The sequence below is a fragment of the Cebus imitator genome, unplaced genomic scaffold, assembly GCF_001604975.1.
Source record: "Cebus imitator isolate Cc_AM_T3 unplaced genomic scaffold, Cebus_imitator-1.0 Scaffold552, whole genome shotgun sequence".
Taxonomy (NCBI): domain Eukaryota; kingdom Metazoa; phylum Chordata; class Mammalia; order Primates; family Cebidae; genus Cebus; species Cebus imitator.
This window is the reverse complement of record NW_016107867.1, coordinates 1,099,111-1,123,489: the sequence shown is the minus strand read 5'-3', so window position 1 is coordinate 1,123,489 and position 24,379 is coordinate 1,099,111. Positions and strand designations below refer to the sequence as shown.

The window sequence follows — 24,379 nt, the reverse complement described above, 5'->3', positions numbered from 1 at the left end:
AAAAAAAAAAAAAAAAAAAAAGTTAGTCAGGTGTGATGGTACTTGCCTGTCATCCCAGCTGCTTGGGAGGCTGAGGTGGGAGAATCACTTGAGCCCAGGAGTTCAAGGCTGTAGTGAGCTGTGATCATCCCACTGCACTCCAGCCTGTGCGACAGAGCAAGACTGTCTCAAAAAAAATTATCAAAAAAAAAAAAGTGTATATATATAAACGGAAACCCCAAGGCTCAGTAAGGGGATATCTGAAGCCACAAGGTAACACAGACAGTAAGAGGTTGGGCTGGTGCTTGAACCGTAGTTATCTGACAGCCCCGTTCGAATTCTGTGAGGGACCCCGTCTTATATTTCTTTAGCGTTCTTCACTCAGTTGTTCTGTGACAGCTTGCTGAGTAACTTGGGTGTGACCTGTCTCTTGCTACTTCCTAGTCGGGGTTTGAAGAGGTCTCAGAGCTGCGGGGGAACCTCGGCTACTCACTTGGGCGGTTTGGAGAAGCCATCACCGTCCTGACAGACATCTATGGCGATGGGCTGGTGGATGTGGCTGTGGGGGCCCCTCTGGCGGAGCAGGGGGCTGTGTACATCTTCAATGGAAGGCATGGGGGGCTGAGCCCCCAACCAAGTCAGGTGAGGTACCCTGCCTGCCAATCACATTCCAGTTTTGGGTGTCCGAAGCCCCCAAGCCCAAACCCTACTCCCCAGCCCAACCCTTCTCTCCTTCCAACCTGCCTCTCTTCAGCTTAGCGGGAATTTCTCTCTTGCTCTCAGCGGATAGAAGGGACCCAAGTGCTCTCAGGAATTCGGTGGTTTGGACGCTCCATCCATGGGGTGAAGGACCTTGAAGGGGACGGCTTGGCAGATGTGGCTGTGGGGGCTGAGGGCCAGATGATCGTGCTGAGGTGAGACGGGGCTCCCGGGTCCTACCTGACGACCCCAGCTGTTATCCTTTGTTTTGTTTTTATTTTATTTATTTATTTATTTATTTATTTTTATTTTAATTTTTTTTAGAGAAAAGTTCTTTCTCTGTCGCTCAGGCTGGAGTGCAGTGACATGATCATAACTCACTGCAGCCTCAAACTGCTGGGCTTAAGCAAACCTCCCACCTCAGCCTCCCAGGTAGCTGGGACTACAGGTGCTTGCCACCACACCTGGCTATTTTTTTTTTTTTTGGTAGAAATGGGGACCTACTGTGTTGCCCCAGGTGGTCTCAAACTCCTGGTCTCAAACTATCCTTTCTTCTCAGCCTCCCAAAGTGCTGGGATTACAGGCAGGAGACACTGTGTATGATCTATTTATTTTTTTAATATATGGTCTTCCAGGCCGGACATGGTGGCTCATGCCTGTAATCCCAGCATTTTGGAAAGCCAGGGCAGGTGGATTACTTGAGGTCAGGAGTTCGAGACCAGCCTGACCAACATGTTGAAACCCCGTCTCTACTAAAATTATAAAATTAGATGGGTGTGATGGTGAGTACCTGTAATCTCAGCTACTCAGGAGGCTGAGGCAGGAGAATGGCTTGAACCCAGGAGATAGAGGTTGCAGTGAACCAAGATTGCACCTTTGCACTCCAGCCTGGGCAACAAGAGAGAAACTCTGAACCCCCCCCCCCCCCCCAAAAAAAAAGATATGGTCTTATGAGGTAGGCAGATCACTTGAGGTCAGGAGTTTGAGACCAGCCTGGCCATCAAGGTGAAACCCTGTGCCCACTAAAAATACAAAAAAATATAGCCAGGCATGGCAGGCACCTGTAATCCCAGCTACTCAGGAGGCTGAGACAGGAGAATCGCTTGAACCCAGGAGGCAGAGGTTGCAGTGAGCCAAGGTCGTGCCACTGCACTCAAGCCTGGGCAACAGAGTGAGATTGCATCTCAAAAAAAAAAGAAAAAAATATACAGTCTTGCTACTTTGCCCAGACTGATCTCAAACTCCTGGGCTCACAGGATTCTTCTGCCTCAACTTCCCAAGTAGCTGGGATTACAGACATGGGCACCGCACCTGGCCACATTCTCTGTGCAGTTACTGTGTGCCAGGCCCCGTGCAGATGTTTTGTAGGCATGAGCTCATTGGGTCTTCACGAAGCCCTGTTAGGTAGGTTTAGTTTTATAGAGCCTTCATGTCTCACTCCAGGTTGAACAGCGGCCATCAGTGATGGAACTGGGATGTGCACCCAGGGCTATCTGACACTGAAACCTCATAGAGAAGGAATATCATGGGATCAGGAAAAGCATAGCTTTAGAACATGGTGACCTGGAATCAAGTTAAGCCTCTGCCATTTACTTCTGGGATGCTGTTACTCCAGTCACTTAGCTGCCTTTTTTTTTTTGTAAACTCCACCTCCTGGGTTCAAGTGATTCTCCTGCCTCAGCCTCTCTAGTAGGCAGGAGCCACTACACCCTGCCCACTTAGCTTCTTGGGACCCATGTTTCCTCATCTTTGAAATGGTAGTGACATTTTCTGCCTTAAATCAGGCACTGGGGAGAGAGCTTATATGTTGGAAAATGTATAATTAAAAATTAGCAGGGTGTGGTGGCTCATGTGGGTAATCCCAGCACTTTGAGATGACATGTGGCAGGAGAATCACTTGAGCTCAAGAGTTTGAGACCAGCCTGAGCAATATAGTGGGGCACGATCTGTACATTTTTTGGTTTGCTTTGGTTTTTTTGTTTTTTTTTTTTTGAAACATTGTCTTGCTCTGTCGCCCAGGCCAGAGTGCAGTGGTATGATCTTGGCTCACTGCAACCTCCACCTCCCAGGTTCAAGTGATTCTCCTGCCTCAGCCTCCCAAGTAACTGGGATTACAGGTGTGAACCACCATACCCCACTAATTTTTTGTATTTTTAGTAGAGACAGGCCATGGCTGGTTTTGAACTCCTGACCTTAAGTGATCTGCCCGTCTCGGCCTCCTAAAGTGGTAGGATTACAGACGTGAGCCACCATGCCCAGCACTTTTTTTTTTTTTTTTAATTCGCCAGGTAGGGTGGTGCATGACTGTAGACCCAGCTACTTGGGATGCTGAGGCAAGAGCATGACTTGAGCCTGGGAAATCGAGGTTGCAGTAAGCTGTGATCATGCCAATGCACTGCAGCCTGAGTGACACAGTGAGATCCCATCACAAAAAAACAATACATAGGGCGAGCGCAGTGGCTCACGCCTATAATCTCAGCACTTTGGGAGGCCAAGGCAGGCAAATCACGAAGTCAGGAGTTTGAGACAAACCTAGCCGATATGGTGAAATTCCATCTCTACTAAAAAAAAAAAGTTAGCCAGGCATGGTGGCACATGCCTGTAGTCCCAGCTACTTGGGAGGCTGAGGCAGGAGAGTCACTTGAACCCAGGAGGTGAAGGTTGCAGTGAGACAAGATCACACCTCTGCACTCCAGCCTGAGCGACAGAGCGAGGTTGTCTCTAACAATAACAACAAAAAGCTGGAATTTTTTATTATGAAGCATAATAAAATTCATGCAAGCATCCTCAAAGGCTAAAATGTAAACATGAAAGTAACTGAGTATGATTTCCCTTCCTAAGAGCTTACTCTTCATGGAAAATGGGTCAGAAGCTGCGAGAATGCACTGGGAGCTCTAATTATCATCATTACTGGCCAGGCGTGGTGGCTCACACCTATAATCCCAGCACTTTGGGAGCCCAAGGTGGGAGGACTGCTTGAGCTAAGTTCAAGACCAGCCTGGACCACATAGGAAGATCTCTTCTCTACAAATTTTTTTTTAAATTAGCCATGTGTGGTGGCACATGTGTGTGGTCCCAGCTCCTTGGGAGGCTGAGATGGGGGGATCACTAGAGCCTGGGGGGCTGAGGCTGCAGTGAGCTGTGATCATGTCACTGCACTCCGGCCTGGGCAAAAGAGTGAGACTATATCTCAAAATAAATAAATAGAAAGTATCATTATTATTTTTCTGAAGAGGAGACAGTGACATGTTGAGGTCTGCTTTAGGGAAGGAGAGTTCTCTGGGCTCTGCAGGCAGAAGCCCACATCTGAGGGGGGCGTGCGGTTGGGATGGAGGGAGAGACTTGGTTGCTTTCTGCCCTGCAGCTCCCGGCCCGTGGTGGATGTTGTCACCCTGATGTCCTCCTCTCCAGCTGAGATCCCAGTGCATGAAGTGGAGTGCCTCTATTCAGCGAGTAACAAGATGAAGGAAGGCATTAATATCACAGTCTGTTTCCAGATCAAGTCTCTCATCCCCCAGTTCCAAGGTCAGAGCTCTCCTCCTGCTCCCCAGGGCAGCTGCCACCCCACATCCATGCTTACAGCCCCAGGATCCCCCACCATTCAACTCCTGCCTTTTCCGCCCTGCCCAGGCCGCCTGGTTGCCAATCTCACTTACACCCTGCAGCTGGACAGCCACCGAACCAGAAGCCGGGGTTTGTTCCCAGGAGGGAGACAAGAACTCAGCAGGAACATAGCTGTCACCACCAGTATGTCCTGCAATGACTTCTCATTCCATTTCCCGGTAAGGGAGTCAGTCCCAATGCTCTGGGATGAGCTGCCTGCAGGGGCAGGATCAACTCTGTCACTATCCGCTGGGAGACACATTACTTGATCCCTCTGTGCTGACGCTTCTTCTCCTGTGCAATGGTAGTAATAACGCCTTTAGCATATTTTGTTCTAGTGGGTTTTTTTAAATGTTTTATGTTATTTATTTGAGACAAAGTCTCCCTCTGTCACCCAGGCTGGAGTGCAGTGGCTTGATCTTGGCTCACTACAGCCTCCACCTCTCAGGTTCAAGCAGAGGCTGTCTCAGCCTCCCGAGTAGCTGGGATTACAGGCAACTGCCACCACACTGGCTAATTTTTTTTTTTTTTTTTTGTATCTTTAGTAGAGACAGAGTTTCACCATGTTAGCTATTTTTATAGAATATTCAGTCGTCGTAGCATTTCATTATTTGCCAGGTACATGTCGTGCATCCCAGAAAAAGTTGTGTTTTTTGTTTTATTTTGTTTTTTCAAGACAGAGTTTCACTCTTGTTGCCCAGGCTGGAGTACAATGGTGCAATCTCCGCTCACCGCAACCTCCACCACAGCTGAGTAGCAGCCTCCTGAGTAGCTGGGATTACAGGCATGCACCACCACGCCTGGCTAATTTTGTATTTTTACAAAATATCAGGCTGGCCTTGAGCTCCCAACCTCAGGTGATCCACCTGCCTCAGCCTCCCAAATTGCTAGGATTACAGACATGAGCCACTGTGCCCAGCCAAGTTTTTTAAGTTTTTAAATTAAGTCTCATGTATGGTACGTGGAAAAAAAAAGTTTTTAAAAGGGTTTAAACAGGGCTGTCACAGTGGCTCAGGTCAGCACTTTGAGAGGCTGAAGTAGGTGGATCGCTTGAGCTTAGGAGTTCAACACCAACCTAGGCAACATAGCGAGACCCCTTCTCTACAAAAAAAAAATACAAAAAAATCAGCCAGGCTTGGTGAAATACACCTGTATTCTCAGCTACCTGGGAGGCTGAAGCAGGAGGATTGCTTGAACCCAGGAGGTGCAGGTTGCAGTGAACTGTGATTGTGCCACTGCACTCTAGCCTTGGCAACAGAGTGAGACTCTGTCTCAAAAATAAACAAAGTTTAAACAACTTCTGAAATACCCAGATTCAGTTGCTTATAAGCAATCCTGTGTAAAAATGAAATTGATATCAAATTATTATGTTCTCTTAAATATTTCATAAAAGGCTGGGCACAGTGGCACATGCCTGTAATCCCAATACTTTGGGAGGCTGAGGCAGGTGGATCACTTGAGGTCAGGAGTTCAAGACCACCCTGGCCAACATGGTGAAACCCCGTCTCTGCTAAAAATACAAAAAGTTAGCCAGGTGTGGTGGGAGGCACCTGTAATCCTAGCTACTCGGGAGGCTGAGGCAGGAGAATCACTTGAACCCAGAGGTGGAGGTTGCAGTGAGCTGAGATCACCCCATTGCACTCCAGCCTGGGCAATAATAGTAAAACCCCATCTCAAAAAAAATTTATACAAGACAGTATAGGATTGGGGCATAAGAATTTGAAGTTTGTTTTAAACTTTTTGTTTTTGAGATGAAGTCTCACCCTGTTCCCCAGGCTGGAGTACATTGGTATGATCTGGGCTCACTTCAGCCTCTGTCTCCTGGCTTCAAGCGATTCTCTCAACTCATCTTCCCAAGTTGCTGGGATTACAGGTGTGCACCACTATACCCAGATAAGTTTTGTATTTTTAGTAGAGACGGGGTTTCACCATGTTGGCCAGGCTGGTCTCAAACTCCTGACCTCAAGGGATCCACCTGCCTCAGCCTCCCATAGTGCTGGCATTATAGGCATGAGCTACCACACTTAGCCCATTTTAAACTTTTTTTTTTTTTTTTTTTTTTTTGAGACAGAGTCTTGTTCCGTCGCCAGATGCCAGGCTGGAGTGCAGTGGCATGATCTCGGCTCACTGCAACCTCCGCCTCCTGGGTTCAAGCAATTCTCCTGCCTCAGCCTCCCACGTAGCTGGGACTACAGGCACGCACCACCATGCCCAGCTAATTTTTGTATTTTTAGTAGAGACGGGGTTTCACCATGTTAGACAGGATGGTCTCGATCTCTTGACCTCATGATCCACCCGCCTCGGCCTCCCAAAGTGCTGGAATTATAGGCGTGAGCCACCGCACCCGGCCCATTTTAAACTTTTTATTATGGGGAATGTGAATCATACAAAACTAGAAAAAAATAGTTTAATGAATCCCAAGGTCCTCATCACCCAGTTTCAATGATCAAATCACCTTCGATTTCATTCAAACCTCCGCTAAGTGCCTCTCTGCCCCCTCGAATTCCACCTCTTACAAGATTTAGACATTTTAAACATAAATTTGCCAGAAAAGAAAGCAGTGTGACATGGTGGAAAGACCCTGGACTTTGGATTTGGACAGATTTGGGTTCAAATCTTGACTCTGTCACTTCCAGTTCATAGGACAATTGTGCCATCTTTTCAGTTTTCATTTTCTTTTTCTTTTTTCTTTTCTAGAGGTAGGGGAGAGAGGGAGGAAGGATGAAAGAGAAAGAGAAAGGAAGGAGGGAAGGAAGAAGGAAAGAAAGGAAAGAGAAGGAGAGAGAGAGAAGAGAGAGACGAAGGAAGGAAGGAAGGGAGAGGGAGGGAGGGTAGAAAGGAAGGAAAAGAAGAAAAGAGAAGAGAGAAGGAAGGAAGGGAAATAAAAAAAGGAAAGGAAGAGCTTTTTCTCCTTATTATAAATGTTGGGGTAATAATACCTACCTCTTGGGATTAGTAGAAACTTTAGGTGAAAAACAATTTGAGTACCTACAGAATGCCAATGTCAGGCATAGGTAATAAAAAGTGACTAAGACCCAGCCCTGTTCTCAAGGAACAAAATTCTACAACTAGGATATTCTGGTTATTCTGGAATTTTCTTATGTAAGCTTTGATAATGACTGCCTATGTCAAAGATTCAGAGGCTTCCGTTAAGACACAGTGGGAAAAAGTGCTGGGATCGATTAGTGATGTCTACTGGGGAACTGGGGCGGGGGATGATACCTGTGCTGAGAAGCCCCCTGGGCAAACACCTGCTATGTAGTCAATGGATTTTCACTACTGGTAGGGTCTTAGACAAATAACTACCAGAATTTCATCATTTGTAAAATGCTGACAAGGTATACATCTAATTGGAAGTGTGGTAAAGGTTAGATTCATGACACAGGCTGTATTCTTATCACCCTCAGGTATGTGTTCAAGACCTCATCTCCCCCGTCAATGTCTCCCTGAATTTCTCGCTTTGGGAGGAGGAAGGGACAGCGAGGGACCAAAGGGCGGTAAGAAGAGATGGCTAAGAATGGTGCAGAGTTTCTCAGAGAAATCCATTTGGCAAGAAGCGACTATCTAATGGCCAGGCAGCTCACTCCTTTAATCCCAGCACTTTGGGCAACTAAAGAGGGTGAATTACTTGAGGTCAGGAGTTCGAGTGACCTCAAGTTGAACAGTTGGCTAGCCCAGCCAACCGTTCGATGGTGAAACCCCATCTCTACTAAAAATACAAAAATCAGCTGGGTGTGATGGTACACTTGAGGTTAGGATTTTGAGACCAGCCAGGCATAGTCAGACTCCCTTTCTAGAAAACATAAGAAATTAGCCGGGTGTGATGGTGCACCCTTGTAGTCCCAGCTACCCAGGAGACAGAGCAGGGAGGATCACTTGTGCCCTGAGGGTTGAGGCTGCAGTGAGCTATTGAGCTACGATTGTACCACTGCACTCTAGCCTGGGCAACAACAAAGTGAGACCCTGTCTCTAAACAAGAAAAAAAAAGAGCCAACCCAGTGTGGTGGCTCATGCCTGCAATCCCAGCAATTTGGGAAGGCTGAGGCGAGTGGATTGCTTGAGGCCAGGAGTTCGAGACCAGCATGGCCAACGTGGCAAAAACCCTATTAAAAAAAAGTTTTATACACACACACACACACACACACACACATTTTTGAGACTAAGTTTTGCTCTCATTACCCAGGCTGGAGTGCAATGGCACGATCTTGGCAACCTCCGTCTCTTGAGTTCAAGCCATTCTCCTGCCTCAATCTCCCGTGTAGCTGGGATTACAGGCACACACCAGCATGCCCAGCTAATTTTGTATTTTTAGTAGAGACAGGGTTTCTCCATGTTGATCAGGCTGATCTCAAACTCCTGACCTCAAGTGATCCACCTGACTCAGCCTCCCAAAGTGCTGGGATTACAGGTGTGAGCCATTGCACCTGGCTTACTAAAATTATTTTTAATAAATCAGCTAGGCGTGGTGGTGCATACCTGTAATCACGGCTACTCAGAAGGCTGAGGCAGGAGAATCGCTTGAACCCGGGAAGCAGAGGTTGCAGTGAGCAGAGATTGTGCCACTGCACTCCAGCCTGGGCAACAGAGTGAGACTTGTCTTAAAAAAATAAAAAAAGAGCTGGCGCGGTCACTCACACCTGTAATCCCAGCACTTTGGGAGGCCGAGGTGGGTGGATCACAAGGTCAGAAGATCAAGACCATCCTGGCTAACACTGTGAAATCCCATCTCTACTAAAAAAAAATACAAAAAAAATTAGCCAGGCATGGTGGTGCACGCCTGTACTCCCAGCTACTTGGGAGGCTGAGGCAGGAGAATCCCTTGAACCCAAGAGACAGAGGTTGCAGTGAGCCGAGATCATGCCACTGCACTCCAGCCTGGGCAACAGAGCAAAACTCTGTCTCAAAAAATTAAAAATTAAAAAGCAATAAAGAGCTGCCACCAGAGTACAGCTGCGCAAGCGCTGTGGGCTGAGGCAGGGGAATGAGGCAACCCTGGGAAGGGAGCTGGCTCCTGGGCAGGGCCAACCACAGCCAGTCCAGTTGAGCTAAACTCCTGCCCCTCCATTCCTCCTTCATGAAGTCTGTTGCCTCAGCTAATCTCTCCTCTCTCCATCCTGCCCACTCCCCTTGCTTGACAGGGCAAGGACAGACCACCCATCCTGAGACCCTCCCTGCACTTGGAGACCTGGGAGGTAAGACGGGAAGAGGGGCAGGCAGAGAGGCCTGGGGCCCGGTCCCTCCTGGTCTGAGCCTCTTACTCCTTTCTTCTTGGCCTTTCAGATCCCTTTTGAGAAGAACTGCAGGGAGGACAATAAGTGCGAGGCAAACATGAGAGTGTCCTTCTCAACTGCAAGGTCAGTAAGGCCGCTCCACCTCCAGCCCCCCATCCACTCTGTTTTAAGACCCCCGGCTCCACTCACCAGATACGTCATTTGGAGACACCGCTTCCCTCTCTTGGGCCTTAGTTTCCTTTCCTGAGAAATTCAAGGCTGAACTCAGTGGCTCATGCCTGTAATCCCAGCACTTCAGGAGGCCAACCAAGGTGGGAAGACTGCTTGAAGCCAAGAGTTCAAGACCAGCCTGGGCAGCGTAGCAAGACCCTGTCACTACAAAAAATTTAAAAATTAGCTGGGCACAGTGGCTCATGCGTGTGTTCCCAGCTACTCAGGAGGGTGAGGCAAGAGGAACACTTGAGCCCAGGAGTTCGAGGCTGCAGTGAGCTATGATCATGCCACTGCACTCCAACCTGGGCAACAGAGCAAGACCCTGTCTCTAAAAAATAAAAAAGAAATAAAGTAAAAAGCAAATCCTTCATGGAACTCCCATCAGTCAGCAGTAAATGAGATTGCAAGAATTGCAAAACTGAAAGGCTGGGCATGGCCAGGCGCGGTGGTTCACGCCTGTAATCCCAGCACTTTGGGAGGCTGAGGTGGGTGGATCAACTGAGGTCGGGAGTTTGAGACCAGCCTGGGCAACATGGAAAAACCTTGTCTCTACTAAAAATACAAAAATTAGCCGGACATGGTGGCACCTGCCTGTAATCCCAGCTCCTCAGGAGGCTGAGGCAGGAGAATCGCTTGAACTCAGGAAGCGGAGGTTGCAATAAGCTAAGACTGCATCATTGCACTCCAACCTGGGCAACGGAGCAAGCCTCTATCTGAACAACATCAACAAAAAAAAGGCTAAGCATGAAAGATGATTGGTTTTGATTTACTTCTTTCTGGCCCACCAGATCCCTCAGTTCTGATATTCCCTACCCTGATCCTGCCTCCTCCATCTTGGACCCTAACTTTTCGCTGATCATCTCCCACAGATCCAGAGCCCTGCGTCTGACTGCTTTTGCCAGCCTCTCTGTGGAGCTGAGCCTGAGTAACTTGGGAGAAGATGCTTACTGGGTCCAGCTGGACCTGCACTTGCCCCAGGGACTCTCCTTCCGCAAGGTGGAGATGCTGAAGGTGGGTGAGAGGACAGCACCAGGCGTCTGTTCCGCTGTCGCTGCGCTCTTCTTTGAACCCCAGGTGGCCAGGGCAGCCTGAACACATAGACAGCTGTGGGTGGACAGGGGTCTCAGGGTCACATCTGGGTTCCCAGCCTAGAGCTGTATGATCTGATGTACAAGGTTTTACCCTCAGGCTGGGCATGGTGGCTCATGCCTGTAATCCCAACCCTTTGGGAAGCCAAGGCAGGAGGAGCACCCGAGATCAGGAGTTCAAGACCAGCCTGACTAACATGGTGAAACCCTGTCTCTACTGAAAAAATACAAAAATTAGCCAGGTGTGGTGGTGTGTGCCTGTAGTCCCAGCTACTAGGGAGGCTAAGGCAGGAGAATCATTTGAACCTGGGAGGCAGAGGCTACTGTGAGCTGAGACGGCACCGCTGCACTCACTCCAGCCTGGTTACGAGCAAGACTCCATCTCAAAAAAATAAATAAATAGATAGAGACAGAGTCTCACTATTTTCCCCAGGCCAGTCTCAAGCTCCTGAGTTCAGGCAATCTGCCCACCTCAGCCTCCCAAAGTGCTAGGATTACAGGTGTGAACCAGTGAGCCCGGCCAAATTTCCTTCCTTTTTAAGGTTGAATAATGTTCCATTTTATGTATAGACCATATTTTGCTTCTTTATCTGCTGATGAACACTTGAATCATTCTCATACAGCAACACTGAATGCTTCCTTGCTGGATGTGGTGGTGTGTACCCCCAATTCCAGCTACCTGGGGGGCTGAGGTGGAGGAGTGCTTGAGCCCAGGAGTTCGAGGCTGCAGTGAGCTATGATCACACCAGGGCACTCTAGCCTGGGCAACAGAGCAAGACTCTGTTTCTACAAAAAGTTAAATAATTAGCCAGGTGTGAAGGGTGTGCCTGTAGTCCTGCTACTCAGGATGCTGAGGTGAGTGGATCACTGGAGTCCAGGATTTTGAGGCTGCAGTGAGCCATGATTATACCATTGCCCTCCAGCTTGGGTGACAAAGTGAGACTGTCTCAGAGAAAACAACAAAACAAAACAAAACAAAACAAAACAACAAAAAACTGGGCTGGGTGTGGTGGCTCATGCCTATAATCCCAAAACTTTGAAAGGCTGAGGTGGGCAGATCACTGAGGTCAGGAGTTCAAGACCAGCCTGGCCAACATAGTGAAACCACATCTCTACTAAAAATACAAAAAAATTAGCCAGGTGTCGTGGCGGATGCCTGTAATCCCAGCTACTCGAGAGGCTGAAGCAGGAGAATCACTTGAATCCAGCAGATGGAGGCTGCAGTGAGCAGAGATCGAGCCACTGCACTCCAGCCTGGATGACAGTGAGAGACTCCATCTCAAAAAAGAAAAAGAAAAAATAACTGGAGTCAAACAGTTCTGTGTTCAAGGTCTACGGATCCCTGCTGTTACTCAGTGATGACACCGTGGGAAAGTCCTATTTCCTCATCTGTTTCCTTCCCAGTCTGAGACCGAAATCTGTCCTTGACAAGATTGGGATGAAGATGAATGGTTTCATAATGCTTGGCCCAGGAGCAGGCCGATTTTTAAAATGGTTACTGAATGTATAGAGTTAGTAGCATTTTAAAAACTTCACACTAGTCTCTTCTGATCGTACCACACTTTACTGAGTGGTCGTTATCTCTTTGAACTGTTTGAGCACTTCAGTTTTTCAGCGTTATAAATAGTGTTGCAGTTAGCCCCCCACCCAACTTTGATTTTTGAGATAAGGTCTCACTCTGTCGCCCAGGCTGAAGTCTAGTGGCACAAGCATGGCCCACTGCAGCCTCAGTCTCCTGGGCTCAAGTGATTCTGCTGCCTAATAGCTGGGATGACAGGCATGCCCCACTATGCTCAACTAACTTAAAAAAATTTTTGCAGGCCACGTACAGAGGCTTACACTTGTAATCCCAGCACCTTGGGAGGCCAAGGCAGGCAGATCACTTGAGCCCAGGAGTTCAGGTGCAGCCTGAGTAACATAGAGGACTTCATCTCTACTAAAATACAAAAATTAACCGGACATGGTGGCACATCCCTGTGGTCCCAGCTACTTGGGAGGCTGAGGCAGGAGGATTGCTTGAGCCCAGGGGTCAGAGGTTACAGTGAGCCAAGATCACACTACTACACTCTAGCCTGGGCAACAGAGTAAGGCCCTATTTTTAAATTTTTTTTTTTTTTTTTTTTGTAGAGATGGGATCTTATTGTTGCCCAGGCTGATCTTGAACTCCTGGCCTCAAGTAATTCTCCCACTCAGCCTCCCAAAGTGCTGGGATTTCAAGTGTGAGCTACCTTACCCGACCTTGCAGTGACTATTTTGTACTAAGCCTCTGTCTGCAGCCCTGATTCTTGGACCCTTTCCCTCTGAGAAGGTGCCATGACAGGGACAGAGCCCCTGAGCGAGGTGGGCCCGGAGGGCTGGTGGCCTCTGCGGGAACCTTGGCCTTGCTCACTAACAAGCTTGTTCCCTTCTTTCACTTCCAGCCCCATAGCCAGATCCCTGTGAGCTGTGAGGACCTTCCTGCAGAGTCCAAGCTTCTGTCCAGGGCATTCTCTTGCAACGTGAGCGCTCCCATCTTCAGAGCAGGCCGCTCCGTAAGTGCTTCAAGTCTCCAGGGACCAAGCAGCCTAGGGGCTCTGAGCTGGCGGAGGGGAGGGAGCTCTTGTCTCAGGAGGAGGGAGCGGGGGATTGTCAGGAAGGGCATACCTTGCCCCTACTCTAAGAGAAATGTATGTGAAGCTGTTTTGTGTCGTGTTTGAGAACCTGGACTTTGGAATCGCAAAGCTGGGATTGGGTGATTCATTTTGTGACCTTATAGACATGACTTAGCCATTTGGAACCTCACTTGTCTCATCTTTACAATGGGTAGAATCCTAGCTCAGTGCTTGGGGTGCAGTGAGCACTTGATAAGGGGTCCCTGAGATGATAGTGATTGGATGTGGGGGCTGTGAGGTGCTCAGGCTGCCCCTCAGCCCCTTCCATTTCCATTCCCCTCTCCTTCCCTGCCAGGTTGCTATGCAGATGATGTTTAATACACTGGTAAACAGCTCCTGGGGGGACTCGGTCGGGTTGCGCACCAATGTGACCTGTACCAATGAGGACTCAGGCCTCCTGGAGGACAACTTGGCCAGTACCAGCATCCCCGTCCTGCACCCCATCAACGTCCTCATCCAGGAGTAAGTCCTTCCCTGCAGACGGCCAGTCCTCACCTCCCACCACAGCCTCCCCACCTAGGGCCCCGATTTTGCCCCCTGGGGCTCTCCTTCTGAACCTCCTTCCTTTCCTAGAGCCCCCCAGGGTCATCAGAACTGATTACAGCCACAACCCTAACAGTTTTCAACATTCCAAAATGTGGGGGGCCTGGAAGAGCTGGAGGAAGGATCAGCATTTACTGATGGAAGAAAAAACTCACTGAACACTGAAAGTATATCAGACTCAGGGCCAGCTCCACTGCGAGGTTGCTGACGTTCCCTGGAACCCTCAGCACCTCTGTGAGGCAGCTGTGCTTCTTTCCATTTTACCAATGAACAAGCTGAGACTCAGAGAAGGCCAATACTCACTCAAGGTCCAACAGCTGGTACTAAAGCCAGGGTCTCAGCCCCAAAGCCTCAGCAAAGCTCCTGACTGTTTTAGTCACCCTAGATTCTCTCCCCTCCTGGGGGCCAGTAGTGCCAGGGAAGATAGGAGAAAAGTTATCACAATACCCCTTGCCCTCAGGGAACTTATAGTCAAGTTGGAGAGACCAAACTCATGCACATACAGTCAGTGACTCTGTGCAGGAAGGACCCATGGGGATCGCTGGTTGGGTGTGTCACTGAACCTGGGTCTGGCTGCTTATTACTTGAAAGCCAGATTCAAGGGACAAGAGTTGGTGGAAAGAAAGGCAGGTTTATCTGGAGAGCCAGGCAACTGAGAAGATAGTGAACTACTGTTCTAAAGTACCGTCTTTAATGTTAAGGGTAGGGGGAAGAGGAAGGGGTTGAGATCAAGAGGTAACTGAGGAGCACAAACATCTGGACACCGAAGAGGATACATGGAGGTTGGGAATGTCTTAGTCCTTGGTCAGGTCACAGTGCTCCTAGAAACCTTTAACAAAACATAGTTGTTCATATGTGTCCCCTTTAATGCCAGACTTAGTTTTAAAAACTACCTGATTGCTGTTTTTTGCATATTATCTCGGTGCTCTAAAATTATCCTAGCCTAGGGGCAGGATGGGTAAAGACCTCTTCAACAAAAATGGAGGACATTATATCAGTTTTTTGCTATTTAAAAAAAAAACTGTTACAGGTTTTCTTGCTTGTAGAGAAGGAAACTTGGACAGGTGTGGTGGTTCACACCTGTAATCCCATCCCTTTGGGAGGCTGAGGCGGGTGGATCACTTGAGGTCAGGAGTTTGAGACCAGCCTGGCCAACATGGTGAAACTCCATCTCTACTAAAACACAAAAAACAGCTGGGCATTGTGGTAGTGGGCGTCTGTAATCCCAGCTACTCTGGAGGCTGAGGCAGGAGAATCCCTTGAACCTGGGAGGAGGAGGTTGTGAGCTGAGATCGCACTTTCGCCTGGATGACAGAGCAAGACCCTGTCTGAAAAAAAAAGGGGGGGGACTCGAAAAGTCAAGTGGCTTTTTCCAGTTGGCTCAGTGACAGAAGGACCAGGAAGGACGGAGACAGTGTCTGAGCCCAGATCTCCAGTGCTTTTTAAAAATTTTTTATTTTTTAAGAGACAGAGTCTCACTCTGTTGCCCAGGCTGGAGTAGAGTTGCACAATCTCGGCTCACTGCAACCCCTCTGCCTGTTGGGTTCAAGAGTTTCTCCTGCCTCAGGCCACCAAGTAGCTGGGATTACAGGTGCCCACCACCACAATGCCTGGCTAATTTTTTTATTTTTAGTAGAGACGGGGTTTTACCATGTTGGCTAGGCTGGTCTCAAACTCCTGACCTCAGGTGATCTGCCTGCTGAGGCCTCCCAAAGTGCTGGGATTACAGGCATGAGACTCCGTGCCCAGCCTCCAGTGATTTTGAAAATCAATGCCACACAGTATGATATTGACATGAAATTAGAGCCAGAGTGTGCGTTGGGGGAGAAATGGAAGGGCTTGTAGAGAAAGTGTGGCTTAGACTGGGGTCTGGAGGATGAGGCCATTAGGGCAAGAGCTAAAAAGGAAGCTAGGTGTCCTCATCAGAGACCATAGCCCAGACGAAGGCAAGGAGGGAGGAAGCAGTGGGGCAGACCTGGGGGCAGGGAGAGGACAGGATTAGCCAAGGACAGGTGTGCAGGGGAGCAGTGGGGAGGCAACCTGGACATGGGGGGCTTTAAACCTGACCCTCCCTCACAGTAGGGGGCCATTGGCAGTTGCTGAGCAGGTGAGTGGCAGGACCAGAGAGTGATGTGTGTTGGAAGGATGGGTGGGAGGGGCATCAGCAGCTGATACAATTATCTAGGAGATGAGCAGGGACTCCAGAGGACAGTGGAGTCACTTACAAGGTGACATGCAGTGAGGAGGGACATAGCCTCCACTGGACATGCCTCCCTGGGTTCCTGTCCTGTCTCTCCACTGTGGGGCTTTGGGAAAGAGGCTGGCCTGTTCAGAAGCCTTAGTTTCCGAAGGGAAAGGGTGGGTTGTGGTAGGGGTTGAATGAGATGGTGTCTGTGTGGTTCCTAGCGCAGTGGCTGGGCGCCCAGAGGCTTCCTGGAGCCAGGGTTGCTGTCACTTCGCTCCTCCATGGCTGCCCTTCTCTCTCCACAGCCAGGAAAACTCCACACTCTATGTCAGTTTCACCCCCAAAGGTCCCAAGATCCACCAAATCAAGCACATCTACCAGGTATGAACCCCAACGTGGAAGGTCCTTATAGGTCACACATTCATTCCTTATCCTGGGGACTGAGGATGCAGGCACCAAGTAGACACGGTCCTCATCGCAGCCTGTTCAATAACCCTTTCTCCAGAGCTTCACGGCTCCAGGCTTCCAGCAGCCGCATATGCAAACGCCTTTATGCCACTGGATACATTATTTTAAGAGTCACAGGACTTGAGAGCAAAGAGCACTCTGAGAGAGAACATACTTTTTCATTCAGACACTGAATGAGCTACTATTCTTTGCTCTGTTATGCAGGCTTGAGTGCAGTGGCGTGATCTCAGCTCACTGCAACCTCTGCCTTCCAGGCTCAAGCAATTCTCCTGCCTCAGCCTCCCAAGTAGCTGAGATTACAGGCATCTGCCACCACGCCCAGCTAATTTTTGTATTTTTAGTAGAGACAGAGTTTCACCATGTTGGCCAGGCTGGTCTCAAACTCCTGACTTCAAGTGATCCACCCACCTTGGCCTCCCAAAGTGCTGGGACTACAGGCGTGAGCCACCGATCCTGACCTGGTACTGTTATTCTTATGGACGGAGAAGCCTGCAGCACAGACAGGCCACACAGCTCACAGCGGGAAGAAGTCAGCCTCCTGCGTGTACTTGAATATCGAAGTCCATGATTTTAATCTCTGAGTTAATGATCTGCCGTTTCTCATGCAATGTGCTGTGACCGTGATCTTTAATACAGGCCATAGGGGAACTTAGAGGAGGAAGGCTGCCCCTCAGGCTGAGGCTTCCCTACAGGGAACCTCTGAGGGAGGCGCAGGCATTGACCAAGCCAAGAGTGTTTTCAGCAGTGGCCCATGTGTGTCATCTCAGCACTTCGGGAGGCTGAGGGGGGAGGATGGCTTGAGGCCAGAAGTTGAAGACCAGCCTAGGCAACATACCAAGACCTGGTATCTACAAACAAATAAAAAATACAAAACCTTAGCTGGGCATGGTGACCTGAACCTGTAGTCCCATTTACACAGAAGGCTGATGTGGGAAGATCACCTGAGCCCAGGAGTTCCAGGCTGCAGTGAGCTGTGATGGCACCACTGCCTCCAATCTGGGTGACAGAGCAAGACTGTCTCTGTTTTTAAAAAACAACTGTTACAACTGTCATCCCAGCACTTTGGGAGGTTGAGGCAGGAGAATCACTTGAGCCCAGGAGTTCAAGATCAGACTGGACAACATAGTGAGACCCCCTCTCTAAAAAAAAAATTTAAAAATTAGCTGGGCACAGTGGTAGTCACCTGTAGTCCCAGCTACTCAGAAGGCTGAGGTGGAAGGATGGCTGGAGCCCAGGAGTTTGAGGCTGCAATGAGCTGTGATCTGCCACTGTACTCCAGCGTGGGTGAAAAAGAGCAAGACCCTGTCTCAAAAAAAAAATAAAAACAAGCATTTTCCTGTAGTCTAGTATAGCATAGTGCATTGTAGTATGCAGGAGTGTAGCGTAGCTTAGCATGGTATGTCAGGGTATGACTAGGAGTACAATTGCTCCTCTTGAAGCTTTGGTTTCATTATATTATTTTTTTTCTTTCTTTCTTTCTCTAGTTTTTTTTTTTTCCGAGATGGAGTCTGGCTCTGTCACCCAAGCTGGAGTGCAGTAGCATGTTCTTGGCCCACTGCAACATCTGCCTCCTGGGTTCAAGGGATTCTCCTGCCTCAGCCTCCCAAGTAGCTGGGATTACAGGTGCCCACCACCATGCCTGACTAATTTTTGTATTTTTAGTAGAGACGGGGTTCACCATGTTGGCCAGGCTGGTCTTGAACTCCTGACCTCAGCTGATCCACCCACCTCGGTGTCCCAAAGTGCTGGGATTACAAGCGTGAGCCACTACCCGGCCTAGTCTCAACATATTCGAAACCAAATTTGCTGTCTTCCTCTAAGCCAGCATCTCCTCTGGCTTGTGTGGAATCTTTTGAAAGGTACCATCTCTTCCTCAAGCAAAACTTACGAGTCGGCGTGAATTTCTCCTTCCTCCTGCCTTGTCCCGCTGCCTCCCGCAGTCTGGTTCTCTGCGTCCCTTTTCTGCTACTGCCCAGACCCAGTTCCTCGCCTTCTTGCAACTGGAGTGTTGAGACAGACTCCCGACATGGGCCATGACCCCCCTCTCCCAGCCTCTTTCCAGCCCATGCCTGCAGGGGATAGACCTCCCTGGAGCCACTCTCTTCCTCTGCCACCTTCTGTGACTTCCCACTGCACCCTTGATGCTGCCCCAACTCCTCACTCTCAAGCCTTCCGGGCCCCATAGTCTGATCCTGGGCTTCCTTTCCAACCTTAGCTCCTGTTCTCTGTCCCAGAACCCTCCTTCCAGCCACATCCCCCTCACCTGGTGCCTTCCCGACTCCCTGCGTGGCTCTTCCTGGATGCCCTCCCCCATCTTCATCTGTTAAAATCCTATCCATCTGGCTAGGCAGGGTGACTCGCACCTGTAATCCCAGCACTTTGGGAGGCCCAGGCAGGCGGATCACCTGAGTTCAGGAGCTCAAGACCAGCCTGGCCAACGTGGTAAAACCCCAGCTCTACTAAGAATATAAAAATTAGCTAGGTGTGGTGGTGCATGCCTGTAATCCCAGCTATTGGACAGGCTGAGGCAGGAGAATTGCTTGAATCTGGGAGGCGGAGGTTGCAGTGAGCTGCGATCCCACCACTGCACTCCAGCCTGGGTGACAGTGACACTCTGTCTCAAAAAAATAAACAAAAAAATCCTGTCCCTCTTTCACAGTCAAATTCAAATGCTGCCCCTGATATTTGGCCTTTTTAATTTAACTGGTATTTCAAGTGTCCATGAATGTTTGTTGAATGAATAAATGATAGAATCCTTCTAATTTGATACACATTGCTCTGCTTCCTGAGACATTGTTAGTGTCACTCCTGTGTCACTTTCTTATACATATCTGGATCTCCCAGCCTTAGCACAGACAGCTCTTTTTCTAATAAAACGTGCTCAGAAAAAAAAAAAAAATTTTTTTTGATACGAGTCTCGCCCTGTTGCCCCAGCTGCAGGGTAGTAGTGTGACCTCGGCTCACTGTAACCTTCTCCTCCTGCCTCAGTGATTCTCCTGCCTCAGCCTCCAGAGTAGTCAGGATTATAGGCATACACCACCACACCCAGCTAATTTCTATATTTTTCTTAGAGTCAGGATGTCACCATGTTGGCCAGACTGGTCTCGAACTCCTGACCTCAAGTGCTCCTCCCACCTAGGCCTCCCAAAGTGCTGGGATTACAGGTGTGAGCCACCACGCCAGGCGCGGCGTCAGGCAGTGGGAGATTGGAGGTGGAGTAAGAATGGCTCCTGTCCTCAGGGAGCTCCTCGTCTAGGGGAGATGCAGACACCCAAGCGGATCCCCCGCTGTCCTGCTGGGGACACGGAGTGTGCCGTGGGAGCCCAGGAGGGGGAGTTGCCCTGTCCTTGGGAAGTCAGCAAAGCCTTTGGATATAATATTGAGCAGGCTCTTACAGGGTGTGTGGGGGCGTGCGGGGTGGAGAAAGCTGGAAGAGTATGGAAGCCATACTGCAAGGCCCTGAGGACAGAAGCTGGCCGCACCCGGTCACTGCACACTGCCTAACTAACAAGGGTCCTGGGGGCTCAGCCGATGAGGACTGGAAGAGGCGTGCAAGGGCACATGGGGTCTGGGTGGCAGCTGAGGTGGCTGGCATTCAGGGCTCTGCATCCCTTATCCTCTATGCCAGGTGAGGATCCAGCCTTCCATCCATGACCGCAACCTGCCCATCCTGGAGGCCGTGATTGGGGTGACACAGCCTCCCAGCAAGGGGCCCATCACACACCAGTGGAGCGTGCAGATGGTGAGTGCTGCCTAGAAAGGGAGGGGCTGCCCTCCCCAGGTCTGGGGTGGTGAGTACATGCCAGGGGACAGAGGGCAAAGCTTGGCCAGAGATGGTGGCTCACACCTCCCAAATCCCAGCACTTTGGGAGGCCAAAGTGGGAGAATTGATTGAGGCCAGGATTTTGAAACCAGCCTGGGCAGCATAACAAGACCCCAGTCTCTACGAACAAATTTAAAAATTAGCCAGGCATGTATGGTGACACATGCCTGTGATCCCAGCTACTAGGGAGACTGAGGTGGGAGGATCACTTGAGCCCAGGAGTTTGAGGCTGCAGTGAGCTATGATCACACCACTGCACTCCAGTCTCGGCAACAGAACATGACTCTGTCTCTAACAACAACAACAAAAAAAAATGAAGGGGGCAAGGCTGGGTGTGTGGGGAGTGAGGATGCATGAATCTGGATCCTGCTAGACTCAGAGATGTCTGAGCTCACCCAGGGCCAGGGCCAGGGCCAGGGCCAGGGCCAGTGCAGGAGAAAGCTGGGATGCCAGGTCTTATCTGGGCTCAGGAGGTGCTAACTGAAGACCTGCCTCTCATTTCTAGGAACCTCCTGCGCCCTGCCACTATGAGGAGCTGGAGAGGCTGCCCCGTGCAACTGAGGTATGGGCATGGGAGCTGAGAGACAGTGGGGCCGGGCGGCACGCGGTGGGAATGAGGCCGCCCTGACCCCGCTTTCCTCCTCTTCAGCCTTGTCTCCCCGGTGCCGTGTTCCGCTGCCCTGTTGCCTTCAAGCAGGAGATCCTCGTCCAAGTGATCGGGACCCTGGAGCTGGTGGGAGAGATCGAGGTAGCCCCTGCTCCTAACAGACACAGAGCAGACGCCTAGGGCCGTGAGTGGTGGGCTCCCACCAGACAGTCTGCCTCCATTTTTCTTTTCCATCTTGATGAAAAATCTCCCGTTTACACAGTCACAGGTGAAAGAGAGCTATGATTTGTGTGAAATTTGCAGTGCTGTTTCCATGGGCCTATTGATAGTTCCTGCGTGTTTTTTATAGAAAAGCTTTCCTTCCAACAACAGGAGTGACATATTAGAGTGCCACAGTAGACGCTGGGGCAGTCCTCACGCCTGTAATCCCAGCACTTCAGGAGGCCGAGGTGGGCAGATTGCTTGAGGTCGGGAGTTCGAGACCAGCCTGGCCAGCATGGTGAAACCCCATCTCTACTAAAAATACAAAAGTTTAGCTGGGTGTGGTGGTGGGCAACTGTAATCCCAGCTACCTTGGAGGCTGAGGCATGATAATCCCTTGAACCCAAGAGGCAGAGGTTGCTGTGAGCCAAGATTACACCACTGCACTCCAGCCTGACAGAGTGACAGCCAGACGCCATCTCGAAAAAAGAAAAGAATGCCTGGGTTTAGAAGGGGTTAAAATTAAAAGAAAAAAGAAAAGAATGCCACAGCAGAGAGCTGAGTAGAGCCGGGTGCACCCCCCTGGGACCCCTTCTCTGCTCCTCCCCATTGTGTTGTGGTGGGGGCAGAAGCCACCGGGTTCTGTCCTCGTTCTTCTGGGTTCTGATGCCTTTCCCCACTCCCGCAGGCCTCCTCCACGTTCAGCCTCTGCAGCTCCCTCTCCATCTCCTTCAACAGCAGCAGGCATTTCCACCTGTATGGCAGCAATGCCTCCCTGGCCCAGGTATCTCCACCTCCCCGGAAGCCCCAGGAACAGGCAACAGAGGGAGCCCAGGAGCCCCAGGGCAGACCCAGCTGTGGGAGAGCCTCTTGGGCTCTGCGTGAGCCATCAGCCTGGGGGAAGCTTCCTCTCCCCTTGGTGGGCACATGACCCCAAAGTCACCTGTCTGAGATAAGGTAGACTTACATGTGGAGTAAAGATCAATTGAGGCCGGGCATGGTGGCTCATGCCTGTAATCCCAGAATTTTGGGAGGCTAAGGCAGGCAGATCATGTGAAGTCAGGAGTTCAAGACCAGCTTGGCCAACATGGTAAAACCCCGTCTCTACAAAAATACAGAAATTAGCTGGGCATGATGACGGGTACCTCTAATCCCAACTACTCGGAGGCTGAGGCAAGAGAATTACTGGAACCCAGGAGGCAGAGGCTGTAGTGAGCCGAGATCCTGCCATTGCACTCCAGCCTGGGTGACAGAGTGAGATTCCATTTAAAAAAAAAAAAAAAATCAGAGGCAGATGTGGTGGTTCACACCTGTACTCATAGCACCTCAGGTGGCTGAGATTGGAGGATTGTTTCAGCCTAGGAGTTCAAGACTGCAGTGAGCTATGATTATCCCATGGTACTCCAGCCTGGGCGACAGGGCGAGACCCTATCTCAAAAAAATAAAAAGAATCAATCTGATGGCAACTTAGCAAAGAAACTACCAAGTCAAGGGTCAGACAGTGAAGAGAGGGCACTCTAAGCAGAGGCAGCAGCAAGTGCAGAGGCCTCCGTGGTGAGCATGGGCAGGGCAGCCTGAAGGTCAGTACGGCTGGCAGGCAGAGGGGAGGAGGGAAGATGCATCTAACAGGTAAGCAGAAGCCAGATTCTAGACGGCTTTGAATGCTGAGCCACATGCGATTCCAGGGAAGCCACTGAAGGCCTAGGGCTGCCTAAGGTGTGTGTTAGCCAAGTCACAGCAGCAACTGTAACAGGTGACAGGTGACAGGTTGAGGGGAGAGGGTCTGCAGCTGGGGACTCCAGGTGGGTGATGCAGTCGGATAGGAGGGGATGGGGAATGGGACCAGGTTCACAGGGACTTCGAGGGGTGGGAAGGGCATCTTCCAGCATTCCCCTCTCCCTGCCCCCAGGTCGTCATGAAGGTTGAGGTCGTGTATGAGAAGCAGATGCTCTACCTCTATGTGCTGAGCAGCATCGGGGGGCTGCTGCTGCTGCTGCTGATTTTCATAGTGCTGTACAAGGTGGGCACCTCCAGGGTCACGGGCATTGCTGAAACAGCCAGGTGGGGAAAGGGGACCTGCTGGGAGCCAGGGAGGAGACTACCAAGCCAAGGAGCATTAGAGCCAGGGGGGCCTCAGCCTACTCCCTCCTTCGACAGAGAAGGCTACTGAGGTCCAAAGAACAAGTGACGGCCAGGCACCGTGGCTCATATCTGTAGTTCCAGCACTTTGGAGGCCGAGCAGGCAGATCAATGAGCCCAGGAGTTCAAGACCAGCCTGGGCAACATGGCAAGCATCTGCCTCTACAAAAAATTTTTTAAATTAGCAGGATGTGATGCCACCTACCTGTAGTCCCAGCTACTCGGGAGGCTCAGGTGGGAGGATCCCTTGAGCTCTGCAGGTCCAGGCTGTAGTGAGCCACGATGTTGCCACTGTGCTCCAGCCTGGGTGACAGAGCAAGACCCCATCTCATACACACACACACACACACAAACAGCAAGAGAGACTTTTCTACCATCATTTAGACCATCCCTGGCAGAGCCAGGATGAGGCATCCTGGGAGAGGAAAAGGAAGCACCCCACATATGGAGGTCCTCCTGGCTGCCGGGCACTGTCCCAGGCACTGGGACACAGAGGTGCATGCCACAAACATGCTCCCTACCATTGTGGTGCTCACAGTCTAAGGGGGGACACAGGCAGCAGCAAGCAGAATGAGGGCTGCAAAGGGCCTGTGTGCCCTGGGACCTAGAGCCCAGGTGCCTCGCTTAGGCTGGGGGGGCCCAGCAGGCCTCCCAGGAGAGGTGGGATTTGAAGCCTGAGTAGAAGTTACAGATGAAGTCTGGGTACCATGGCTCACACACGTAATCCCAGCACTTTGGGAGGCTGAGGCAGGCGGATCGCTTGAGTTCAGCAGTTCAAGATCACCCTGGCCAACATGGTGAAACCCCATCTCTACTAAAAATATAAAAATTAGTCTGGGCGCGGTGGCTCATGCCTATAATCCCAGCACTTTGGGAAGCTGAGGCAGGTGGATCACAAGGTCAAGAGATCCAGATCATCCTGGCCAACATGGTGAAACCCTGTCTCTAC

The 24,379-nt window shown here is 50.3% G+C and overlaps 1 protein-coding gene across 1 annotated transcript in view; it reads left to right on the top strand.

The window, feature by feature from the left end:
• Nucleotides 1-24,379, top strand: part of ITGAL (integrin subunit alpha L) — a 51,365-nt gene that overhangs the window by 24,254 nt on the left and 2,732 nt on the right. The window contains 16 exon segments of the mRNA XM_017515470.1: nucleotides 424-621; nucleotides 763-893; nucleotides 4,043-4,203; nucleotides 4,309-4,460; nucleotides 7,689-7,778; nucleotides 9,420-9,473; nucleotides 9,562-9,635; nucleotides 10,595-10,736; nucleotides 13,234-13,344; nucleotides 13,760-13,926; nucleotides 16,498-16,573; nucleotides 20,289-20,402; nucleotides 20,989-21,045; nucleotides 21,133-21,231; nucleotides 21,980-22,075; nucleotides 23,201-23,311. Of these exon segments, the coding sequence (XP_017370959.1) occupies nucleotides 424-621; nucleotides 763-893; nucleotides 4,043-4,203; nucleotides 4,309-4,460; nucleotides 7,689-7,778; nucleotides 9,420-9,473; nucleotides 9,562-9,635; nucleotides 10,595-10,736; nucleotides 13,234-13,344; nucleotides 13,760-13,926; nucleotides 16,498-16,573; nucleotides 20,289-20,402; nucleotides 20,989-21,045; nucleotides 21,133-21,231; nucleotides 21,980-22,075; nucleotides 23,201-23,311 (1,833 nt within the window).